General features: G+C 44.8%; 1 protein-coding gene across 1 annotated transcript in view; it reads left to right on the top strand.

Moving 5' to 3' along the window:
• The window catches only part of SLC12A8 (solute carrier family 12 member 8), a 57242-nt gene extending 41510 nt beyond the window's left edge, over window positions 1-15732 (top strand). Inside the window, exons 9-14 of the mRNA XM_026853084.1 lie at window positions 2393-2539; window positions 5449-6124; window positions 6976-7073; window positions 9329-9446; window positions 11634-11694; window positions 14332-15732. Of these exons, the coding sequence (XP_026708885.1) occupies window positions 2393-2539; window positions 5449-6124; window positions 6976-7073; window positions 9329-9446; window positions 11634-11694; window positions 14332-14497 (1266 nt within the window). The 3' untranslated portion in view covers window positions 14498-15732. The remainder of the gene's footprint in view (window positions 1-2392; window positions 2540-5448; window positions 6125-6975; window positions 7074-9328; window positions 9447-11633; window positions 11695-14331) is intronic.
• Window positions 15733-21700: the final 5968 nt, after the last annotated feature.

Genomic DNA, 21700 nt, shown 5'->3' with positions numbered 1-21700 from the left:
TAATTGTAGCTTTAGACTTCCTCTAGCCCCCAGAATAACCTCCAAATTATTGGTGGTGCTCCTGCCACTTCCTGCTAAGGTAAAAAATAATTTCTATTTTAGGGGAAAAAAAAAATGAGCCTACCTGCTTTAAGGCATTGTCTTTGTATGTCAGTGATTTAGTGGGCAAAAAGTACAATAACTAAAAGAATCAGCTTAAAATGAAACAGCTGAAGAGAAAGAGATTGTTAAAGCTGTGTTTTAACTTCAAAACCCTTGTGAGGGGAGGGGAATGAAACATCTCCCAGTAAAGAATGAAAGAATGTGAAGATATTTAATAATGTTAAATATAAACCCCCAAACAGTCAAACAAAACCCTAGTATAGAACAAAACAATGGTGCAATCCCAATATTCACGTTGCTTCTTTGAGTTATTACAAGCTGCTTTAGATTTTAATGACTTTGTGTGAAGAGAGGGAGGGGGGAGAGCTCATTATACACCCAAACTCTCCCTTTCTGTCACTCACAGGTGAGCGAGTGCTTGACTGCTTTTCTCCCTTACAATACTTGTTTGGCTTTTTAAACATAAAACTGAGATTCAGTAATTTCACTACTAATGAGCTCGAAGTGCCAGTTTCTTTCAAAGTATTCACACTCTCCATGCTCAAAACCCCCAGCAAACCCTTTCATCAGCCTTGGTGAAAAGGACTCTTCCCCTCTAACCCTGATTTGAATGTCAAGCAGTACATTTAAATGCAAAAATTTTTGGCAGCTAAAATAACATATGATGTCTGGCACAACTGATTGTTTCTTCCAAGTATTTCTCAAAGCAAGGCAGGATTAGAGGAGAGGGAAGGGGAGAATCCCCATTGAGTGTCTAATGAAGGCTGATATCTGCTCATCTTTACCTCAGGTTTCTTCTGTCCCACAGGATAAAATTCACAAGGCCAAGTGGATTGTCATAGGGAAAAGAAATGTTGTGGCAGGAAATTTGAACAGTTCTGTACCACGACATTAATTTTACATGCCTTCCCCAAACAGCAAGCATTTAATGGCTTTTTACCCGATCTCCTTTTTGCTGTGTGTGGATTTCATAGATGAGGAAAAGGCAGATGTAGCTTGAATCATCTTTAGCCATGCAAATGTGTGTAATTCTTTCTAATAAAGCGTGTGTCACCTGACTTCAAGAGGGTCAGAAGCTGGGAGTACCCATGTTCATTTAGACCTTATTTTCCACAAGAGGAGGTGGGAACAAAGGACGTGTGGGATGCAGGGGACCTGCATCTGGTGACATCCCTTGCCACAGATATCTGTGTGTGCCTCCAGCAGCTCACTTCAGTGGAGTATGGGCAAGATGTTTTTTTTTTTTTTTTTTTTTTCCTCCTCCCTGCCTGGCCTTTGTGCTGGTGTTACCCCCCACGCCTTGCCTTTCTCTGGGGGTGGCTGTCAGACACATGTGGTCTTGCAGGACTTGGGCATGGCTCAGGTGACCCTAGACCTTAGTCTCCTTGGCTGTGTCTGCCCACACACTTACACCATGGTACCAGGAGCACTCCCATTTCAAAGCTTTCTCGCACAGTGTTCATATTGTGGGGTTTTGTGTATTTGGGTGGGCTTTTTTAGATATACTGCTTGTGCTTGCAGCTCTTGACAGCAGGGAGACCCCAGTCCTTGCTTCTGTGTGATAGACCAGGAGCTGCCCTCCTTTCCCTCCCTGCCTGCAGGAGATGCTCCCAGTTTGAAAGGGTGCTCACTAGAAACCTGTAATAATCCCAGCCTTGTTATCACTATGGCTTTAAACGTTTTTTTTTTTTTTAAAGATTCATGTTGGCTGAAGAAAATTATTTTCTCATTGAAGACAGGAAAATAAGGTCACTGTATTATATCCTTCAGAGCGTATTCTTTGAGATGCCATTTTTTTAAGTGGCAATTTGGATTTGGTTTTACTGTGGATTTTCTTTCAGGATTGGTTTTCCCCTCTGGAACACAGGGGTTTGTCTTCCTGTTTTGGATGGTTGGAAGCCTGGGCAGCTTTTCCTGTATGATGTGCTCTGTATATAAGTGATCTCTCCTGAAATAAACTCACTTCCAGTTACTTAAGTGGAATCTAATAGCTGCTGCTTTGCTGCAATTGCTCCAAGTGACAAAGAATTTCTTGGATATGAGCTTGTCAAATTGCTCTGTCGGTACAGGATGTTCAGTATTAAATTACTTTTATGGGATAATTTTCCTGTATTAATTGCTTGCATTTTATACCACAGACCAGTTAAATTGCTGCTTTCCCAGGGCTCATTCTGTTCATTTAGCAATGTTACAACATGTATGTCATCTCTTAAAATACCTGTATTTAAGACTCCTTAGGGGTGTTTAAAGAACAATATAATCAACTTTGCATTCTCTCTGCTTCCTCCAGGTATCCTTGGTGGGTTTCTTGTTTTTGCTAGGCCTGTACATCTCGTCCCTGGCCTCCTGCATGGGAGGGCTGTATGGAGCACCCAGGATCCTGCAGTGCATCGCCCAGGAGAACGTGATCCCCATGCTTGCCTTCCTTGGACGGGGGGTTAGTCATCCTTTCTGTGAGATTGCTGTCAAACCTTCACCTTAAGGAAAACTGGTGATTCAAGAAGCCAGGATTTCTATGTGTCTGTGGGGTGAGGTGGGGGATGTATGAAATGCCAGGAGGGAAAGACTTGGGATCTGGTACCCTATGCATAGTCAGAAAAGCCAGGAAATGGGTGGTTTTATTAAAAAACCAAGAGCCTAGCTTCCTGTAGTCCTTTCCCTGCCTGTCCCCGGTGCTGCACCGCCTCTGCCCTGAACCCTCCTGTGGGGCTCAGCACCACGCAGGAGCAGCCCTGCTTCACTCCAGCATCTCACTCACCCACCTCTGCACCCCAGCCCCAGGGCTGTCTGTCCTGCCCCCACACACAGACAGCCCTCCCTGGGCTGCCTCCGTCCCCCTCCTCCTTCAGACCCGCTTCTTCGAGACATCCCCAGTAAAACAACCACTTATGATATAACTTTGCCTGTGGTTTTTTTCTGAAAGTGCCTTATTTATGCTGGTGCTGAACCTAACTGTGACCAAGGGAGGTACCTAGCACTTCTCTGCTCCCCTGTCCAGGGCAGAGGCCTGAAGCTTTTGTCCAAGCACTTGGTGAAATGGATGGCAACTGCCTCTTTATTTTTTTTTTTCTTCTTCTTTCCTGCACATTTTCTTTGAGCTGTTCCTATCCTCTTTGATAACCTCATAGCTGAGTACATGGCTAGTTGTGGTGCTGTGGATTCAGTCTGTGCACACTGGAGGAAAGGACACTTCTTTGTAAGATAAGGTGCCTTTTGGACACTATAAAATAAAAACAAATAATAGATTTAAAAGGTTAAGTTAGGGGGCTGCTAAGCTTTAGATATGCTTTGAAACAAAGCCTTGTTTTGAATATGACAGGAGGCTTTATTCTTGTCCTCACAAATAATCCTCATTCACATGAGTCATTCTACTGAGATCAGTCAAAGTACCAGTCATTAAGGACTCTGTAGTAGCAAACAATTTCTTATGGTATTCTTTTCTTCTAAACAGGAAGAAAATAATTCCTTCACTCTCAATAACCTGCAGTACCTGACTGTGTACTGAGTGGCTGCAAAACTTTATGATGTTTTGCTCCTTTAGGGCAGCTTGTAAATACAGAAAAATATTTTACAATATTGATATTTATGAACGTTTAAAAATATTTAAGTTTTATAAGTATAATAATTTTCTGTCCTTTGTTTTATGTTTCTCAAGGTATCTTTCTAAAATTAAAGACATAATAATAGCAATAATAATAAATAGTAATAATTATAGGGGAAGCAGCAGTAACAATGACAGCAAAAACTTCCAGCTCCTGAAGGCAGTTGTCAGGTGATCCCAGATCAGGCTGTTCTCCACTTGGCAACCCTTGTGAAATTCTCAGAGATTTAGCAAAGTTGACTGCAAAGTTTATTCCTTCTCTTCTTTGATAGTTTTCTTTCTTTCTTTCTGTCAAATTTTCTGCTCTGAACCCTGTGTGGGCAGAGTGCCATGATGGGAAGGGCTCAAAAAGAGGTGAGAAATCAAAGGCAGATCACTTTTCTCCTTTCCTTCTCTCTGACACCTTGAAAATTGTCTAGATTTGGTTTATGGAGAGTTAATAAATTTAGTTTGCCCTTACCAATCTGTTCCACATCAGTTCTTCTTTTCCGTGGTTGAAGAAAGTGTTGTAGTCACCATAACCCAGCTGATGGGAAGGACACAAGTGTTTTCTGTAGAGTTAAACCCAAGCCAAAGGCATCCTGAGATTGTCCCATATGTTCCCCATCTCAGTACATCTTTCTGATACTGAAGATGCTTTCTGAGAGCTGTGTTCTTTTGTCCTCGAGTTGTATTTCTATTTCATTGTGAAAAGGCATAAGGTCCAGAACAGGTCCCCTTTTCTATTAATAAATAAGAGTGGAGGAAATAGAAATAGATTCCATTTGAGCTGTGTGTTTATTAAAAAAGCACATACAGTAAGTGAAAACCTGAGATATTTTGTAAGATATAAGATAATTTCCAGCAAGGTCTTTATGCAGCCTGCACAGGCTTTTTGGGTACCAAAACTACCAAGACAGTGCCTGGTCCAAGGAAGGGCATGTTAGACCTGGGATTAAAGTTAATAAGGTGCTGGCTCAAGTCTTTCCAGCCCTGATGCCCTTTGCTTTGTCTCTCTTTTTCTCCTCCTCTCCCTGCCTTCACCCCACCCCAAAGCTGAAGATCAGGTAGTGTTTCTCCTGGCTGCCTGCCTTCCCAGTGCATACCTGGCATTGCTGGGGGCTGACTCCCACCCTCCAGCATCCCGGCTGCCTAACCTCTCTGCTGCTTTCCTCCTGTGCTGGGCAGATGTGGCTTGGTTGGATGGAAGGAGTGAAACCCCAAGTGCCCAGGCTCAGCAGACCATGGATTTAGCTCAGCCTCATGTCAGGGCAGGGCCAGAAGCTGCTGATGTGAAGGTGGCACTGCTCCATTCAGGCAGAGCTTCCTTGACTGTGTCTGGCAGTCAAAGCCTTTCCATTGGCAGTCCTGTAGAGAAATTAGAGACGAACAGTTAACTCTAATTAACGCATTTTATTGCCAGACTTCCCACAAGCCCCACAAATCTCTCTGAAGGTTTATTGCTGCTTTAATGACATTGTTTTACCATGGAGATATGGAGTGAGAGTGGATTAATTTTCCAAAGACAAAGCTTGAGTATGGCTCAGAGGTGAGGTGGAAGCTCAGCAGCTTTTGGCTTCCAGCCTGTTCTTTAATTTATTAAGCTGGTGAGCCTCTGCTTCCACATGCATGCATGTATGTCATGACTAAGGGGATACTGCAGACTGCCCAGGTAACCACCCATGGCAGCTGAGCAAGTGGAGAATCCTCACAGTGAGGCTCATGGTTATTAATTTAAATGTAAGTTTGTTTTATTTATGAACTAGAAAGGACCCAACAAGACTCCAGTGGCTGCAATTTGCTTAACAAGTCTCATCACCATGGCTTTTGTCTTCATTGGGCAAGTGAACGTTCTTGCTCCCATAGTCACCATCAACTTCATGTTGACATATATTGCTGTAGACTATTCCTATTTCTCGGTGTCCTTGAGCTACAACGTTCAGCAGAAACCTCATGAGACCCAGCTGGAAAATGCTAGACCTGCTCACTCTTCCCAGCCTTTAATTTTCAACAAACCCTCCAGCCGTGCAGCAGATGGAGTAATTCAAAGCAGGTCAAATGGTACCTTGCTAGAATTCACAAAAGACATGGACCAACTTTTTAAACCATTTCGTAGTGAGACAGGTACTTGCAAAAAAGGAGAAGCCGAGAATTTAACCCAGAAGGTCAAACTAAAGAAGGCAAAGAAGCCAGCCAAGCAGACCTTACAAGACAGCTTTCTCCTGGATTTCCACCATGATGCTCCCCCAGCTCAGTACGGCTGTGATGAGACTGCAGAGCCCCATGACGAGAGCCAGCAGGACCTGGCTGAGCAGGGCTGTCGGCGTGACATGGGTCCATGCTCATCATCTGCTGCAGATGCCCAGCAGCCACCCGGGCTGCTGGAGCGGGGAGTGCAGCTCTGCAGTGAGGTGCCGGCGCTCTCCAGCAGGAGGGGAGAAGGTAAGGGCTGTACGAGATGGATGTCTCCATGCTCATGGGGGAATGGTGTATAACCTTGATCCTCTCAGTCCTTTCCTGAAGCAGGTGTGAAACTAGCTTTGTATGGGGCTGTCACTTGGTGATTCATAGTAATAATATCATTTATTCCAAGTGAGGGTAGAGTTCATCAAAGTGCATCCAGTGCAATTTCCTATGGCAGGTTAATCACAGGAAAGCAGGCAGGACTATATTTAGTGTAGGGTTATTTACTATATACTCATTATTCTACACATGCACTCTTAGCACTGTACATTAAAAAGGTTTGGAGTGTATCTTGGAGTTTACTTCATCTTGGTGCAGCGTAGGAGGGATGGAGCTGTGTGAGCCTAAAACTTAGGCTATCAAAATGCAGTGGTCCTTGTGCCATGGGTGGAGTTTAATTCAACATCCACAGCTAAGAGTCTGAATTGGTTTTGTTGGTGATAGGGGTATTTGATACTGTGTGTTTGCTTGGAGTTTGTCATCTCAGTGCTGTAGTGTTTTATCTGCATTAGTCAGTTAAGCTTTGTAAACCCTTCCAATGGAGAAAAGCTTTATTTGTCTTCTTCCGCAAACAGGGGAACTGAGGCAGAGATAGGCAGATGTGACCTTCAAATGGACTCAGCACCAGAGTTAGCAACTTGGCTTTTTTCTCGCACTTCTTTTTTGCTTTCTTTATAGAGGTTTGGGTTTAATTCTTCCATATGCTGCTGTCAGCTAGAACTTCTGCTTCGGTTTTCTGGAGTCTGGTAATGTAAAATAGAAAATATTCCACTGTAGCTCCTTTCTAATGTCTTTTTTTTTTTTTTTCTTCTTTCTTTCTTTTCCTGTAGAATCATCTATAAAGCAACAAAATCCAGAGCTGGGAATTCAGCAAATACCAGAATCCTTCTACTCCAAATTCTTCAACCATTGGATTTCTTTTGCTGGTGTAAGTAATTTTATTTTGAGCACTGGTTTGTGATGGGACAAAATGAGGAAGTTCCTCCCCTACTGCAGTGTAAATGCACTCCGGTACTTTAAAATGGCTTTTGTTTCTAGTATTGCGGGTCACCTGAATTAAATACTCAAGGTACCATGCATCCAGCCATTCAAATTCAGAGAAAGCCAGATGACATATTAATTAAAACAACAGCAAAAACCCAAACCTCAAGCCAAACCAAAAATTTTGTATCTTAGGACTTCAGAGATGCATGTCTGACTGGGAAAAAAAAAAACAGTGTCCCTTTTTTACTGTGTGCCAGCCTGCTTTTTCTTGCTGTGGGATGGAGTAAGACATTAGCTTCAGAGCTGTGTTGCTTTTATTTATGAGCCAGTTTCTGCAGGCTTGGGGTGGAGTTTCATTAGTGCTGACCTCCTGATACCAGCAGCCCAGCTGTGAAATTCCATCTTCTGAGGGAGGAAAGCGAAGCATTCGTCCAGCATGTTACTTTAAGAATAAATAGCTTTTAAATAGCTTCTGTCTCAAGCTGTCGAGGAGTTTTAAGACATTTAAATTCATCTTGGGAAGATGGATTATTGGGCAGATGACAGGGAAAGGGTCAGATATGCATAATGAATGACCCATATGGCTTTGCTGCATAGATGGGGATTTCATAGCTGTGTGTAAAATGTAACAAACCCACTCAAACAACACACCAAACCCTTTTAGTTCAATCCTCAGATGGAGTTTGACACCTACTTTTCAAATTCACTGCTGCTGCTGCCAGCAGCTGGCTTCTGGTGAGGGGTCCCACCGGACTGCGGTGCCGGGGGTGGGGTGGATGTGGAGGCTCCTCTCTGGCGATGACATCTTTAGGAGGTTGCACCCTGATGCTGTCTCTGGGCCCAGCAACTAATGTGGCTCCCAAACTGTGTCATTGCAGAGTGGTCGGCTCCTGGCCTTCGTGGGGGAATTTGCTTTACAGAGATGTCTGATGTGTTCATTAAAGCAGATTTGGTTTCCTGTCAATAGTCAGTCTTGGAAGGAAGTTGCAGCAGAGCAGAGAAAGGATCATCAATGCAAAATAAAATCACAGAAGCAAACATCAGATGCATTTGTTCATCCTGGCTCCTTTCCCCTTTGCCCTCTCTCTCTTTGAGCTTCACCAGTTGTGTCAGTCTGGACTCCTCTAGTTGTTTCTCCTCATGCTGCCCCTTGTTGTTCCTTACCTCATCCACGAAGATTCTACCCCTGCCCCCGTTCATATGCCCCTTGAGCCAAATCTGCCTCCTGAGCTGGTGAGCCTCTGGGTACTCCTCTTGGAGTAGCCCAAGCAGAGACCTGAGGTCCACGCTGCCTCTAGGACAGGGTAGCTTACTGAACTCAAAGCTACCTCCGTGCTGCTGAAGATGACACTGTAAACCCGTGCTGTCTCTCCTTTCAACACTGAGACCAAACAAGGCTCTGTATAACATGGGAACCTCATTGCCAAGAAACCTGAGCCATGCCATACCCCAATCTTTTCAGATAACACTGTGTGGAAGTGCTCTACCTGAGGCCAAAACCCACATGCTGTGGAGTGTTTTGCAGGCAGGAGATGGTGTGGTTCCCCAGGGGTTCTGCTGCACTGCCAGCCTCAGCCACCAATGCCCAGGAGCATCCATCCACCCACATGGTTGCAGCTGGCATCATTCCTCCGACGGGCAGGACCTGGGCTGTGCAGCAGGTCTTGTGCAAGCAGAGCCTCTGTTGTGTCCCCATCCCAGGGCATCATTAGGAGGGAGACACCTAAACCAAAATACTCATCAGGATAATTCCAAGTGCCTTTGTCCTGGGTTCTGACTGTGCATGTCTCTTACACAGTGCTCCCAACAAGACCCTGAGAAAGATGGAGGTGGGGAGATGCCATCAAAGCACTGGTTTTGTATTTAAAACCAAGATGCAGCATTTCCAGTAAAAACAAAAGAGCATTTGCTGATGCTCTCGTAACAACTTGAAAGCCTCACTGCCTCAGTTATTAAAGAGTTTCTGTTAGAGTTGCAATGCATGTTCATCTTTCCAGGGTGAGGAACAGACTGCTGACCTGGTGTCAGGCTGTGTCTGAAGGTGAGCAGCCTGCCTGGGCATGCACTGCCAGCTGTCCCACAGGGCCAGAGAGGAGGTCAGTGGGGCTGCTGGGCTTTGTAGAATAAGGACTGTCAGATTGGCATCATTATATTATCTTACGGACTCTGGGGCAACACCAAACCGTGTCTCTCCAACAGGCAATCGTGTCCCTCATCATAATGTTTGTCATTCAGTGGATCTACACCCTTGTCAGCCTGGGTGCAGCGGTTATTTTGTATTTCTACATCGGCCAAGTGAGCCCAGGGCTCCCCCTTGGTGAGTATTTTTTATTTCTGTATTATTAAACCTGCTTAAAAATTCATTGAACTTTAATTTAACTTAATTAGGAATTGAGACTCTTGTGTTTAATATGCAGATGACACAGTGAATGATGAGGTTTTGTTTCATTGCTAGTTTTAATAAATTTCTCTCCAAGTCTTTAATATCATGTTGGATTCTAATTGTAACTAGCATTGGTTTGATAGTTTGAACATGTTTATTGCTTTATTGCATTGTATTTTAAATGGCAAAGCCAGATACTAATACTGAGACTTAACAGGGACGGCAGATTGTAAATGTATCACAGCAATGAGAAAAATCTGCTGTAAATACATTTTAATAAACTTAATTAATCAATCTAAACCCACCTGAGAAAACTTTAAGGAAAATGGGAATTATGACGATTATCTCATTAAATCTCAGCATTCATAACTGTGGAACAAGAGAGCCTTTTGATTCCAGAACTAAACAGTTTTGAATATATTAGGAACATAATCTGGGAAAATACTTTTAGGCAGAGGGCGTTAGAAAGGTCTGTGCATGTGATCGGCTTAAACAAGTCCAAAATTAAACAGTGAAGCACATTCAGAAAGCAGCTCATGAGAGCCTACAGGTCCTTGGCACGGCTGCAGGAGGGTTTTGCATTGGTCTGTGTCTCTGAGGGGAGAGGCTGATACACACAGTGTGTGTCTACTCATGTACTTGTGCCTACGTATACACAGGTGCATACATACATACATGGGTGCATGCATGCACGCATGGGTGTGCAATTTTTTGTCCTGGATGAGAAAAATCAAGAGCCCGAGTTCTTGTCTTTTAGGCAATGCAGAAATAGCTACCCGGGTTTATTTAGACGAAAGGTTATCTAAGTAGGCACTAGATTCAGAAACCCTGACAATAAATCCAAAACTAGTTGTCACTCAGTAACCATCAAAACATTGCTCAGCAATTTTCTTTCTACTTAAGGAACTTCTTTTCCATGTATCCATATGGGATAGTAGAAATGAGCTGAGATTGTACTTCCTAATTTGTATCTTTTGAAATATGTCTCAGTTCCAACAAAGTTTTTTATGGCACCCATATATTAAGCAAAACACAAATAATGTTTTCAGGCTTTGGAGTTTTCTTTGGCTTTGTATATTCACTATATTATATCTCTGTTATCTGCTTTTGAAATATTTACCCAAAATGACTTTAAAAAGAAATTCTGTCAGTGTGTAGTGGATTTTGGAAGGTGATTTGACAAATAGCAGTGTCATTAGACATTTTATTCTTGGTTTCTTTTGCACATGCATTCCCATGCATACAGTAAAACAATGCATGGCAAAGAAAACATTAGAAATGAACACTCAAAAGTTCAGCCTGTTTTTTATTTGGCTGTGAGTGAACGTTATTTTGTGGTCATGTGGCATCCAGTAGTCTGTGAGTTTGTTCTCCAAAGGACTGTACAACCCTTCTGTCTAGAAGAGTTGGAAGACACTGCATTGAGAGATGCTCTGGACCAAGGACTAGAGGAAGATATTCAGAACAGAAATCCTCTGGGATTCTGACATGTTCCTCCTTCTTGCTCTTCCTCCCCAACAGCCTAAGCCAAATCCAGCAGGCGCTGCCAGGTCTCTGTTCTCCTCCCTCTCCCTCACCACAAACTTCTGCTGCTGCTTTTGCTGACAGCTTGGGCACTTTCCTGCCCTGCAGTGAGCCAGTGCAGGACACTAAATCTACAGAGAAATCAGAAAAAATTGGTGTAATAAGCTAAGCCAACTCTCCATGGGGTAAGACAAGAGGGAAGGAACGGTGAGATCACAGCCATGCTGGCTGAGGTTGGCTGAATGGCTCCTCTGTCTCCCCATCCCTGCAGTGGGAATGATCTTTACTGTCCAGGGAGGAAAAGGTACTGCAGCGGGTGTCTGTGCTTTGCTCACTGCTTTACTGGGATTTTCACAGGCTGTCAGTCTGGGAAGGGAGAGCTGTTCTCCATGCGAAATTTGGGTTAAGTTTCTTGACAATCATTGAAAAGCCGCAGTGCGTGTGGAGACTGCAGGAGTGTTCTTACCATCGCAAAATCTTTGTGTACTGAGGGCTAATAACAAGTATGTTGGTTTGAGATTTATGCAAAAATTCAGTGGTGTAATGCTATTATGAGAGAATTAGCAGTGTACTGACTTCTCGTGCCTTTCTCTGTAGGAGCAGCAGCGAATTTCAGTTTCTTCAGCTGGATTAAGTCAGTTTTGATCACCTCATGCAGGTTGGTACCAGTCACTTGGCAGTGACCAAGGCAGTGCTTGTTGTTCCCATGACCCATTAATGTGCACAGGGAGGGACGGCAGAGTTGACTTGCTTATTACCTTAGGCAGTCCCTTCTTGCATTCTCAAAGTTATTCATAATGGTAAAAATAACTGTCTGCTCCCGTTAACCTGGTGTATGGCTGGCCACATAAGTGGGAGAACTGGAGTCTTTGCCTTATGTGTGGACATGTCAGCTGCTAACCATATCTCAGTGCCTGAAGCTTTATCTTTACCCCAAAGGTCTGTGCTCAACCTTGGTGGCTCGGGTTAGAACTGGAAAATCTGGTAGGAAATGAGGAACAGGAAACTCCATCTTTTCCACCCACCATTCATTGAAAATGAATTACTGTGGTAGTGGTGGAACAGGCACATGTGGCAGCTGTGCTCGAATTTCAGAGGAAATTGTGGGGGAAGCCTCGATAGCTACAGGGCAAATACAATAAACAAAGTCTTCAGTGAAGGAGCTGTTGAGTACTGAGGGACTGCAGTAGCATTGTCTTGAGGTTTTGCTTCCCATAAGACCTTAAGGGTTTTGTTTGGTTGGCTATTAACTAGTTTTGTTAATCTGTTTTGGTCCTATTAATAATTAATTGTATCCCATTTGGGTTTCCCATAGAGGGTGGTGACCATCTCTGCTGCTGTACAATGCAGTTCGATTTTGAGGTTCGCAATTTCTTGGGTTGCTTTTTTGTTGAGGTGGGTAAGCACTGTAGTAAGGACGCACAACATGAGCTGCCATGCATTATGTTTGCAAATTTGGTGGCTTCTTTAAAATGAATGAAAGTCTGGGCATTTAAGCACACTGGCAAATGCCCATACCTATCTTTCCAGCTCCTACCTCTGCCCACAGTGCCTATAACATGGACATATGCCTTTGGTAGCAGGGGTGGCTTGGGAGAGAAGCCAGGGATGACTGGACCTCTCTTAGGTCCCCGTGGCAGGTCTGTGGCATGGCCCAGAACAAAGTCAGTTCTCTGGCATCACATCCATCCCTCTCTCTATCAGACCAGTGGATGTGTCTAAGTATGGGACTGGGTCCCTGAAGACCCACCTGTCCTGCACATCTCTTGCCACGGATAGCTTTGTTCACGCACCTACTGCCTCTTCTCACAGCAGTTGTGTAAAGCTGCCCATTTGCCTAAGCGTTAGGGGTTGATGCCCAGGTTAGGCAGACTACCCAGAAGAGGAGTGTGGGGGTGTAGAGGGTGTGCACTGTTTTCTGCATCTCTCATTTGGAGTAAAGGGTTGTTCCCCACCCCTTTTCACGTGTGCTGACCGGTGACATGAGCTGACCTCAAGCCAGGGGTGAGGAGATGAGGATGGGGACAGGGTGCATGGGGCTGGGCTGTGCCCCATTACTTGTGGCCCAGTGAGTCAGACCCCGCTGCTTCATATTCTGGACACTTGTCTCTCCAGTTCCACCTCAGCATCTGGGCAGATTCATGGCAGGTCATTTTAGGTCCATGCAGCTATGATGATGGAGCAGGACTTTTCCTCCCAGTTGTCCCTTGGTGTGTCTCAGCCCTGTCTCCTGCCTGTTGTCAGATGTTCCCCACGGGAGGCTAGTTGAGATGCGAGGCTTCATGGAGAATTACCATGTGTGGAAAGGAGAAACTATCTCTCCCAGAGAAGCAGCCCCACTTCTTGTGGGTAAAGATGCTGTTGTCGCAGGGGGATTTTATCCTGGAGGTTACCAGACTGGCACAATCCTTAGTGCTTCTGTCACTGCAGTTGATGAGCAAAGACCCTGCTGAGGAGGGCTGAGTGGGGAGCTGGTGAGTGCCCAAGGCAGAAACTGATCCTATCTCTCTCTCCTCAGAGTGCAATCTCTGCATCAGCCAGCCAGCTTAGTCAATTTAGCCTAATGCCAGGGCTCCTGCTCATGCTGGCACAAAGACAATTCTGATCTGCCTGGGGGTCAGGTGGGTCATTTTGAAGCCCACCTCTGCTACGCTGCAGGAAATTGCATTGAATTAATTTACAGGTTTTTCCTAAGCTCTGTTTTCTTGAAATCCAGGCAAGATGTGTAATGAATTGGAGGTAAAGAAGAAATCTCATTAGTCTGTAAGAGATTTGGAGGCAACCAAGGATCCTTGACACATCTAAGGCTCTTAGGTGCTCAGTGAGGTCTGAGTCAGTGCTATAAGCTCTTACAGTTTTGATTTGCAGTAAGGTTTTCTTAAAATCAGCCTCTGGGATAAAGAGATTGCAGGAAAATCTCTTTCATTTAAGAGAGTTACAAAAATAATTGTACACTAAAGCTTAGGTTAACTATAAGAAGGGTATTTTTCATTAGAAATGGTTCATGCTCCTTATTCTCCTGAACAGTGTGTAAAGTGTTTGCCATAGCCAACATCCAAAGAGGAAACTTATTTGTTAAGAAAATGTATATTTTCCAGTGTTTGCTGGGGGAAGTATGTTTTTTGTGAAAACATTTTTCTTAGAAGGTGCACATTAGCTCTGTGCCTCCCAAGGGTGTTGAGAAGGATTCAGCCTCTTCTTGAAGCGCCCTGCCTTGTTTGCTCAGCCGGGAGCACGGCTGCTAATGGATGGCAAACAAGGGGTGATGCAGGCACCTCTGCTTCTCTGTTTGCAGGAGAAGGCCATCTCCCAAGGAGCGGATTGTGGTGACACCATCCTTTGCAACAGTTGGCATGGAGACCACACAGCTCACGGAGGAGAACGCAGACTTCGCCTCACGGGACCGCTATCACCAGTCCTCGATTATCAGCAGAGAGGAGTTTGGGAATCAATTCCAGTAAAGGACACAAAAAAAAAAAATCAAGCTGTCACTTCAAAAAGCATTTAGAAATGCTAATGGCTGCCATGGTGCCTTGTGAATACTTGAATATATACAAAAAGGATGTGAATAATTATTCATGTATTTGAGGTTTGCTTGTTTATGCAAACTACAACATTGCTGGGTTTTGAATCTTATCCAAACTGGGGGCAAAAATGCAAATGAAAGGGCCAATCCAGGGAAGTGATGAGTTACTGAGGACAATATAATCCTTTTAAAGAATTCAATTATAAGCACTACTGAGCTCTAAAGACCATTGCTGCTATAAAAGCTTCCGACACCCCATTTCACATGTCCTCTGGGTGACTAGGGACGCGTTGTGCCTGGGAGCAGTGACCTCGGCAGCAGGAGCCAGCACCCCGCTCCCAGCTGTGCCACGGATGAATGTGACCTTCCAGGTCAATTCACTTCTCCTCTTGGCATGAATTTGCCTGCTTGTAATACAGTAATTTTCTACCTCAGCATTTCAATTACCAAGGTCTTAGAAAGTACTTTAAGGCATTAGACAATAGGCCAGAATCAATGGCAAGTGCAAGAAGATTATGAAATATATTCACAACTGGGATCTCACATTTAAATGGAGTAATGCAGTATAATGACCTCTACTCTCAAACTGTGAAATGATGTCTTAGGAGCTGTTCATAGTGATTTCTCACATCCTTTCTGACATGACACCTGGGACTTGACAACATAGCTGGGTCCAAACAGAGCATCTCCTGGCTGAGGGGACGGATGATTCAGAAGTTCCTTAACAAAATACGTTTATCCTCATCTTTGCTTGTTTTGCTTAGAGCCCATCACATAGTGAGCTCCCACAAGGAGACGTTTCTCCTGTGTCCGTGATTTGGGATGTGGGAGGTTCAGCTGAGAATGCTGCAGGATTTCCTGCACAGACCTTAGTGTTGGTGGGCAGTGGCTGTGGGGTGGGGTGAGGTCTCACACGGACACTCCCATCACTGTTGCTTCTGTTCCCCAGGGAAAAGCCCCTCTGCTGAGTGCTGTCCTGCCTGCAGGCAGCGGTCCTGGTGGAGACCCACGGAGGTGCAAGGGAGGGCTCTGGGCTGAGACAAGCTCCAGCACCACAAATCAGTTCTGATGCTACAAGGAGGGGGAAATCACTGCCTTTCCCTTCCTTTAATGTCTGATTGTTTCAGCCTTTAGATTATTTATTTCTTCTTCAGTGCAATAAAAACTTGGGACACCAGGAACTCCTCTCTGTGCTTGCTGTGGGCGCACTCGATGCCTTTAAGCACCGTTCCGCTTGCCAGCGCTCGGTGCCCTGGTGTTACGGGCCATGGGGGACCCCTGCCCCATCTCATGGTGTGGCCGACTGCAGCTTTGACTCTTCCAGTTTTCTTACAGATGGAAGCAAAGGAGGCTCTCTGCTGAGATGAAGAAGAGAGCAATCCGGGTGCACTGCAGAAAGCATATTCATTTTTCAAGGTTACAGGTCTTTTAGTAAGTGTTTTTAAACTTAATCTATCTCAGTAAAGGCAAGAAGGAAGTTATGCTTGTGTGGTCAGCTCTGAGCTGCCTCAAGTTGGTTGCTCTGTGTTGGAGAGGCTCCTTCCAGGATTCCCTTCCTTCCTTTGCCTTTTGCCTTTGGTTTCCAAAGAGTCTGGATCTGTTGGGATGTGACTCTGTGCTGAAGCTTCTCCTGGGTTCCTGGGACCCGCAGCTCCAGAGGGCCCACCCTGTGCTTGTAGCATTCTTGACCTTGGCAGCTACTGCTGTTGTACAGACTTCAAACACTCCTTGGTGCTGACCCACCACTGGCAAGCCTCATGATGCTGTGGTATCCCCTGTTACAGTTTGATAAACAACCATAGTGCCATTACTGTAAAATCTTGTATTTTATAAAGTCCTGTCGCATGAAAATACTGTGGGATGCCTTCCCCCAAGATGGGGATTACCCAGCCCTGCTCCGTAGCTTGAACAAAAGAAAATCCCAGAGCACAGCATTAAGTGATTAATGGGCAGAAATTCCTGAGTTAACTTCTTTGTTAGCTTCTAAGCAGTTTAATTCCCTTCTTAAAATAAGGCAAATAAGGCAGCAATCAGGACATCCAGAGAGGGAGGATGGAGAAGGTCCCTTGGCCATGCACCTCACTGAGGAGCTGCACTGGTTGAAGCCAGATGACTTGGTATTGGGGGAGTGTTTGTGTCTCTGACACCATGGTTCCTGCTCATCCCCAAAACTGGGATGTGAGGGATCAGAGATACAAGTAGCTTCTCCTCTGGTCTAGCAGCACTGGGAAGGTGCTACACAACTTTGCTTTCAGATGAGTAAGTCTGCAGCAGCTGTCCCCTTCCCCTGCCACCCCATCCTGCCCCTTTAGCTCCAGCAGCCCTTGGCATCTGAATGTCCTCTGGAACAATTCCAGCTGTGTCTGCTGATGAAGCCTCCGCTGACTGCTGGGGTAAGGCACTGCACTGTGCAGGGGCTTGGTGAGAGGATGTCTAGAGGGCTCTGGGGTGCAGGGATGGGTCACACCTTGGTATTTCTGGAAAAAGGCAGCAGCAGGGCTGGCATCAGTGCCAGATGGCAATAGCTGCTACTGGGACCTGGCAGCAGAGGAGATGTTCTGCAGAGTACGTTGTGCCTGGGGGATTCTGGTCCTTGGGCTCCACGTGCTGCTGCTGAAGAAACTCTTCCACCTCCTCCACTGGCACTACCAGCACAGCAGGAGCCAGCTCCCTGCACCACCCAGTAAGTATGGGCACCTGGTCCTTTCTCCCCTCATATCTGCAAGGGAGGAATGCATTGCACAGGGCTGGTTTCCTTGCTGCCATTACAGGTCATGAGTAGAGCAACTTTCCCACTTAATACTTGAAAAGGGACACACTGATCTTTCTTGGGGCATTAACTCTGGCAGAGTAAGAGTGGAGGGAAGCCTCATGTCAGCACTGATAACCCCACAGACTTGTTAGTGTTGGGAGACTTGATGAGTTCATTCTGTACAAGTATACAGGGCTTTATACATCAAGGAAGCTTTTCCAGCAAGAAAGAAAGAGCAGTTGCATTGCCAAAGATTGGATTGTCTCAAAAAATCTGTAGCTCCTGTAGCACTATTAAAAAATGGGTGAAATTAGGGGTAAGAATTTATCAGCTTCACATTTAGTGGTTGAAGGGAAGAAATTCAGGTGGGGATTGCCACTGCAAATGGGAATGTGCTGCTTTCACCCCACCACGATCTAGGCTGTGACTCCAGATGTTGCAGCTTTCATGAATTTTCAGGTTCCCTGAAGATGGGTTTGGGACAGCTTCGTTAATGTCATTATGAAAAGGTCCTCCTATCTTCTCAGCCATGTAAGCTTTGTTAGCATCTATAATTATTTTCTTTTCAGCTGGAAATTTTACTTTTTTATTAATTATTTGAAAATGATAATATTTTGCAATAGGTCGGGGCGTGAAAACATTTGTTTTCAAGAGGGATGTGGATATGAAAGCTTGGACTTGTTTCTTTTTGAAGACTCCAGCTGTAAATTGGTGGCTCTATTTTTGATGGCTTCCCTTGAAGAACATACAGGCACAGAAGGCAGTGAAAATAAAGATTTTTATTACTTGCCTTGCACTATTGCCTGGAAGCTCATGATGTGTTTCTGATCCTACAACACTAAACAGGTCCGGAAATCAGAATCTTCTGCCTCAAAAAACTTACAGCAAAAATAATCAAGACTAAGAACGGGCAGGAGAAAAACGAAGTTTTATTGTGTTATTGGCGTTAAGAGACAACTCCTCAGTTGATATAAATTGTCATCATCTCCCCAGATCTGCCTGTGTGTCCCATTAGGAGTCTGCATGAGGAGAATCAAGCTCCTTAAATCAGCTCAGCTCAAACCCGTCTTTTTTTTCTGCCCTCTTGGCTCTCTCTTGGTCTTTGAGTTTCCTTGGGTGGTCTTTGCTGTGTACGGTGGCCAAAAAAATCACACACCTGCCATGGTCACTTATTCACAGCAGATAGTTGTGACCACAGTGTTGAAGTAGCAAAGAATGATGACAAAATATAAAATGATGCTTCTGTGCATGACAGAATGTAGGCATGGACGGCTCTTTGTGCCCCGTGAGCTGGTATGCTCTCATCCACGCATCTCTAGTTCACACAGAGTTTCTTAAACAGCATTATGCTTGCTTAACACCTGCGATGTTGGAAGGGATTTGCTGAATCACAGGAGCCAGCCTAGGATTAACATTTAGGTTAGTGGGAAACCGAGGTTATTTGAATTATTGCCCTGGCCTTGTGATTTTTAGAAAGGGCAATTACTGAGATAAAAGACAGAAAATTTTGTAGACAGGCTATAAATATGGTAACTCTATGTGTATATAATGGACTTGCTTATATTTCACAGTAGCGTGTTGCTGAGACTCAGATTTGGCATTGCATCACTTAAACCTGAGGAGAGGTGAGACCTCAGCAGTAACAGCCTTAAAAGCTACGGACGAGAGGCTCTAGCAGCAAACTGCAGGCTAGAAATAAATAGCTTTAAAGCCTGTATGGCTTTAAAGAGAGGCTCCTTCCCTTTCTGCTTTCTGCTTCTTGTGGCTTTTTTCATATGATTTTCATGCACATGACCCCCAATACCTGAGATTTTCCCCCCTCGTGCGAGAGTGAGTGGAAGCATGGGTGCGCTCCAAGAAATGCAGTGGTCAAGGAGTGCACCTGTGGTTTTATTGGATCCAAATGTTACTTGTAAACTTTGGAGGGGCTTCTTTCTGGATTTTAAGGATGCTGCTGTGCATTGTTTTGCTCAGCTCTGAAATGGCTGGGTTTTTCTTGACGTGCTCCAAACCAGAACTGGCTGAAAAGGATCATGAAAGAAATAAATCAGAAATTTAGAATTGCTTCTTCCCAGCTAGATTTAAATGGCTGTTTGGTTTGTTGCTTTAAAATGCACCATCATTTTAATTTTTGCATTTTTCTATGAGGGATGAGAAGAGACCACAAGACCTGTATCCATTCTGACCTCCAAATGGCAGTATCTGGAACAAGTTGCTTCCAATAGAGGTACAAGGCAAGCAGTTCTCGTAAAAACAAATCAATAAAATACCACCACCCCCAAAATTTCAAGAAAAATGGTTAGGTACTAAGTGCCTTTTGGATGATTGGGATCCATTAATGGATGGCTTACGGCACTGAGAGGAGATGGGGAAGGTAATTAATTACTCGGTTAGGAACTATCTGTCTACTTCAGAAACTCAGGACTTTTAATAACAAATTCCAGCAGTAGAAAACATTCACTTTGTACTTTAATTCATCATCAACTTAAAACTTGTCTGAGGCTTATGAGCCTGATCCAAGATTTGGACAGATCTGGGCTTAGTTTCAAGGGAGCTGCAGGATTTTCATGACATTGGCCGGGGCTGTGAAAGGCTCCTATAGAAGCAGAGAGAAGGGACCAGTCAAAGTAATCCTGACGAAGTGCTACAGAGATGCTCCTTCTGTAGAGACTCCTGTGGTTTTTGGTGATTTCAGACCAAAACAATGCAGAACCAGGCAAATTCAGTCATGTGTCTCCAACCCCTCAATCTGGAGAGTGGAAATCAAGGTGAAATACTGTTTTTCCTCCCTCCAAACAGGGTAATGGGTGGGATTCAATTAATCAGTGTATAATATCAGTCATGGTTTATACAGTTATGTTAGAAGCTTCCTGTGTTGATGAGGTGTTTGTTTATTTTTAACTCATTTGTGCATTAAATGTGCTGGTTGCTTTCAGATGGAAGTGTTAAATGTATTTTATACATAATTCAGGGAGTTGCCTGAGGTAACAGCCTCTTTCAGGAGGATGTGGTGGCATTAATTTACATCAGGGTTTGCCTGGCCCATCCAACTCCTCAGGCATGATTTCATGCATTTAAATCTCCTATTAGCTTTGTCCTCTGAAGAAGGGAGGGGAGCAGCTCTCAGCCCAGAGCTGCCCTGGAACGATTATTAGCAGGATGCAGCAGCAGAGTGTGCAGTTGTGCCACGGGGATAAACAACTCCAGGACCACGCAGGGAAAAGCCAAGCGCCGGTGGCCTTTGATGAGTGCTCGTGCTCCATAACAGCCACCTTCATCCTGTTGCAGCACATCCTCCTCCCACCACTGATGCATCTTCCTTGGCCTCCCAAGAGGGTGTCTAATGTGGCACGTGGGTGTCAGGGGTGGTATCCCCACCACCCCACTTTCTGCAGCTCCAATGGATAAAAAAATCCAGTTTAAAAAAAAAAAAAAGTGAGGTTGTTTTTTTTTTTTTCCATTTATTCATGTGGCTGTTGGAGCTGGAGCTCAGAAAAATCAGTCATAAATTGACTTCTTCAGTGCAGGGATATTCCTTATGAAGCGGTGAAGGTAGAAATAAAATAACATGGCAGGAAAACACGGTAGCTTTAAATTTGCAGCCACTAAACCTTGGCAAATTAGGCATCTGCATCTGAGGTGAGGAGGGGAAGGGATTGCATTTGGGAAGTCTGAAACTGCCTGAATATTGGTGTTTCCTTTCCAGGTGCTTGTGAATAATGTGCTGCTCATGACTGGAACCTGGAACCATGGTGGAGAGAGGTGACAGATCATTTTCTGATGGTAAATACTGGTTTAAACACACGGGTTTATGCTGCGGGGATTTTGCTGGGGCTGGTGAAGGCAGCAGCCTCACCGCTGCCGTGTGTGGCAGAGGCTGCAATGGGCAATCCCTGGCCCCAGTGGTGCGTTTTCCTGCCTATATGAAGCTCTGCCAGGATGAGGCCGGTTCAAGGGCAGCACAGGCCCCTTTGGCCGGCGTTTACTGGTGCTGGTGGTGCATATGGGCGTTCAGTCCTCATGGTCATCCCTGTCACAGTCACAAAATGCCTTGTTTGGTTCAGAAATGCAGCATTACAGCAGCCTGGGCAGGTTTATTGGCAATTTGGGAGAGGGCATTAGCTGCTCCCTGCCCCACAGGGTGTTAATCCAGGTCCTCACCGCTCACAGCTTGGGGGGTCATGCTACAGCCACACCGCAGGGGCACGGGGAGACGGAGCCATTCGATACGGACACTGGTTGTTCTTTCAGCAGCGTTTGTTTTGCATTTGCCTGCTTCTGCTATTGCTCTCGATGCGCCTGTTGAGTAAAACAGTAGGAAGAATTTGTTGAGACTTTTTTGGAAAAGCATTTGATACCGTGCTTCCTGCTGGTTGGATTTACAGC

The sequence above is a fragment of the Athene cunicularia genome (assembly GCF_003259725.1).
Source record: "Athene cunicularia isolate RWA chromosome 7 unlocalized genomic scaffold, athCun1 chr7_part1, whole genome shotgun sequence".
Taxonomy (NCBI): Eukaryota; Metazoa; Chordata; class Aves; order Strigiformes; family Strigidae; genus Athene; species Athene cunicularia.
This window is presented reverse-complemented; position numbering and strand designations above follow the sequence as displayed.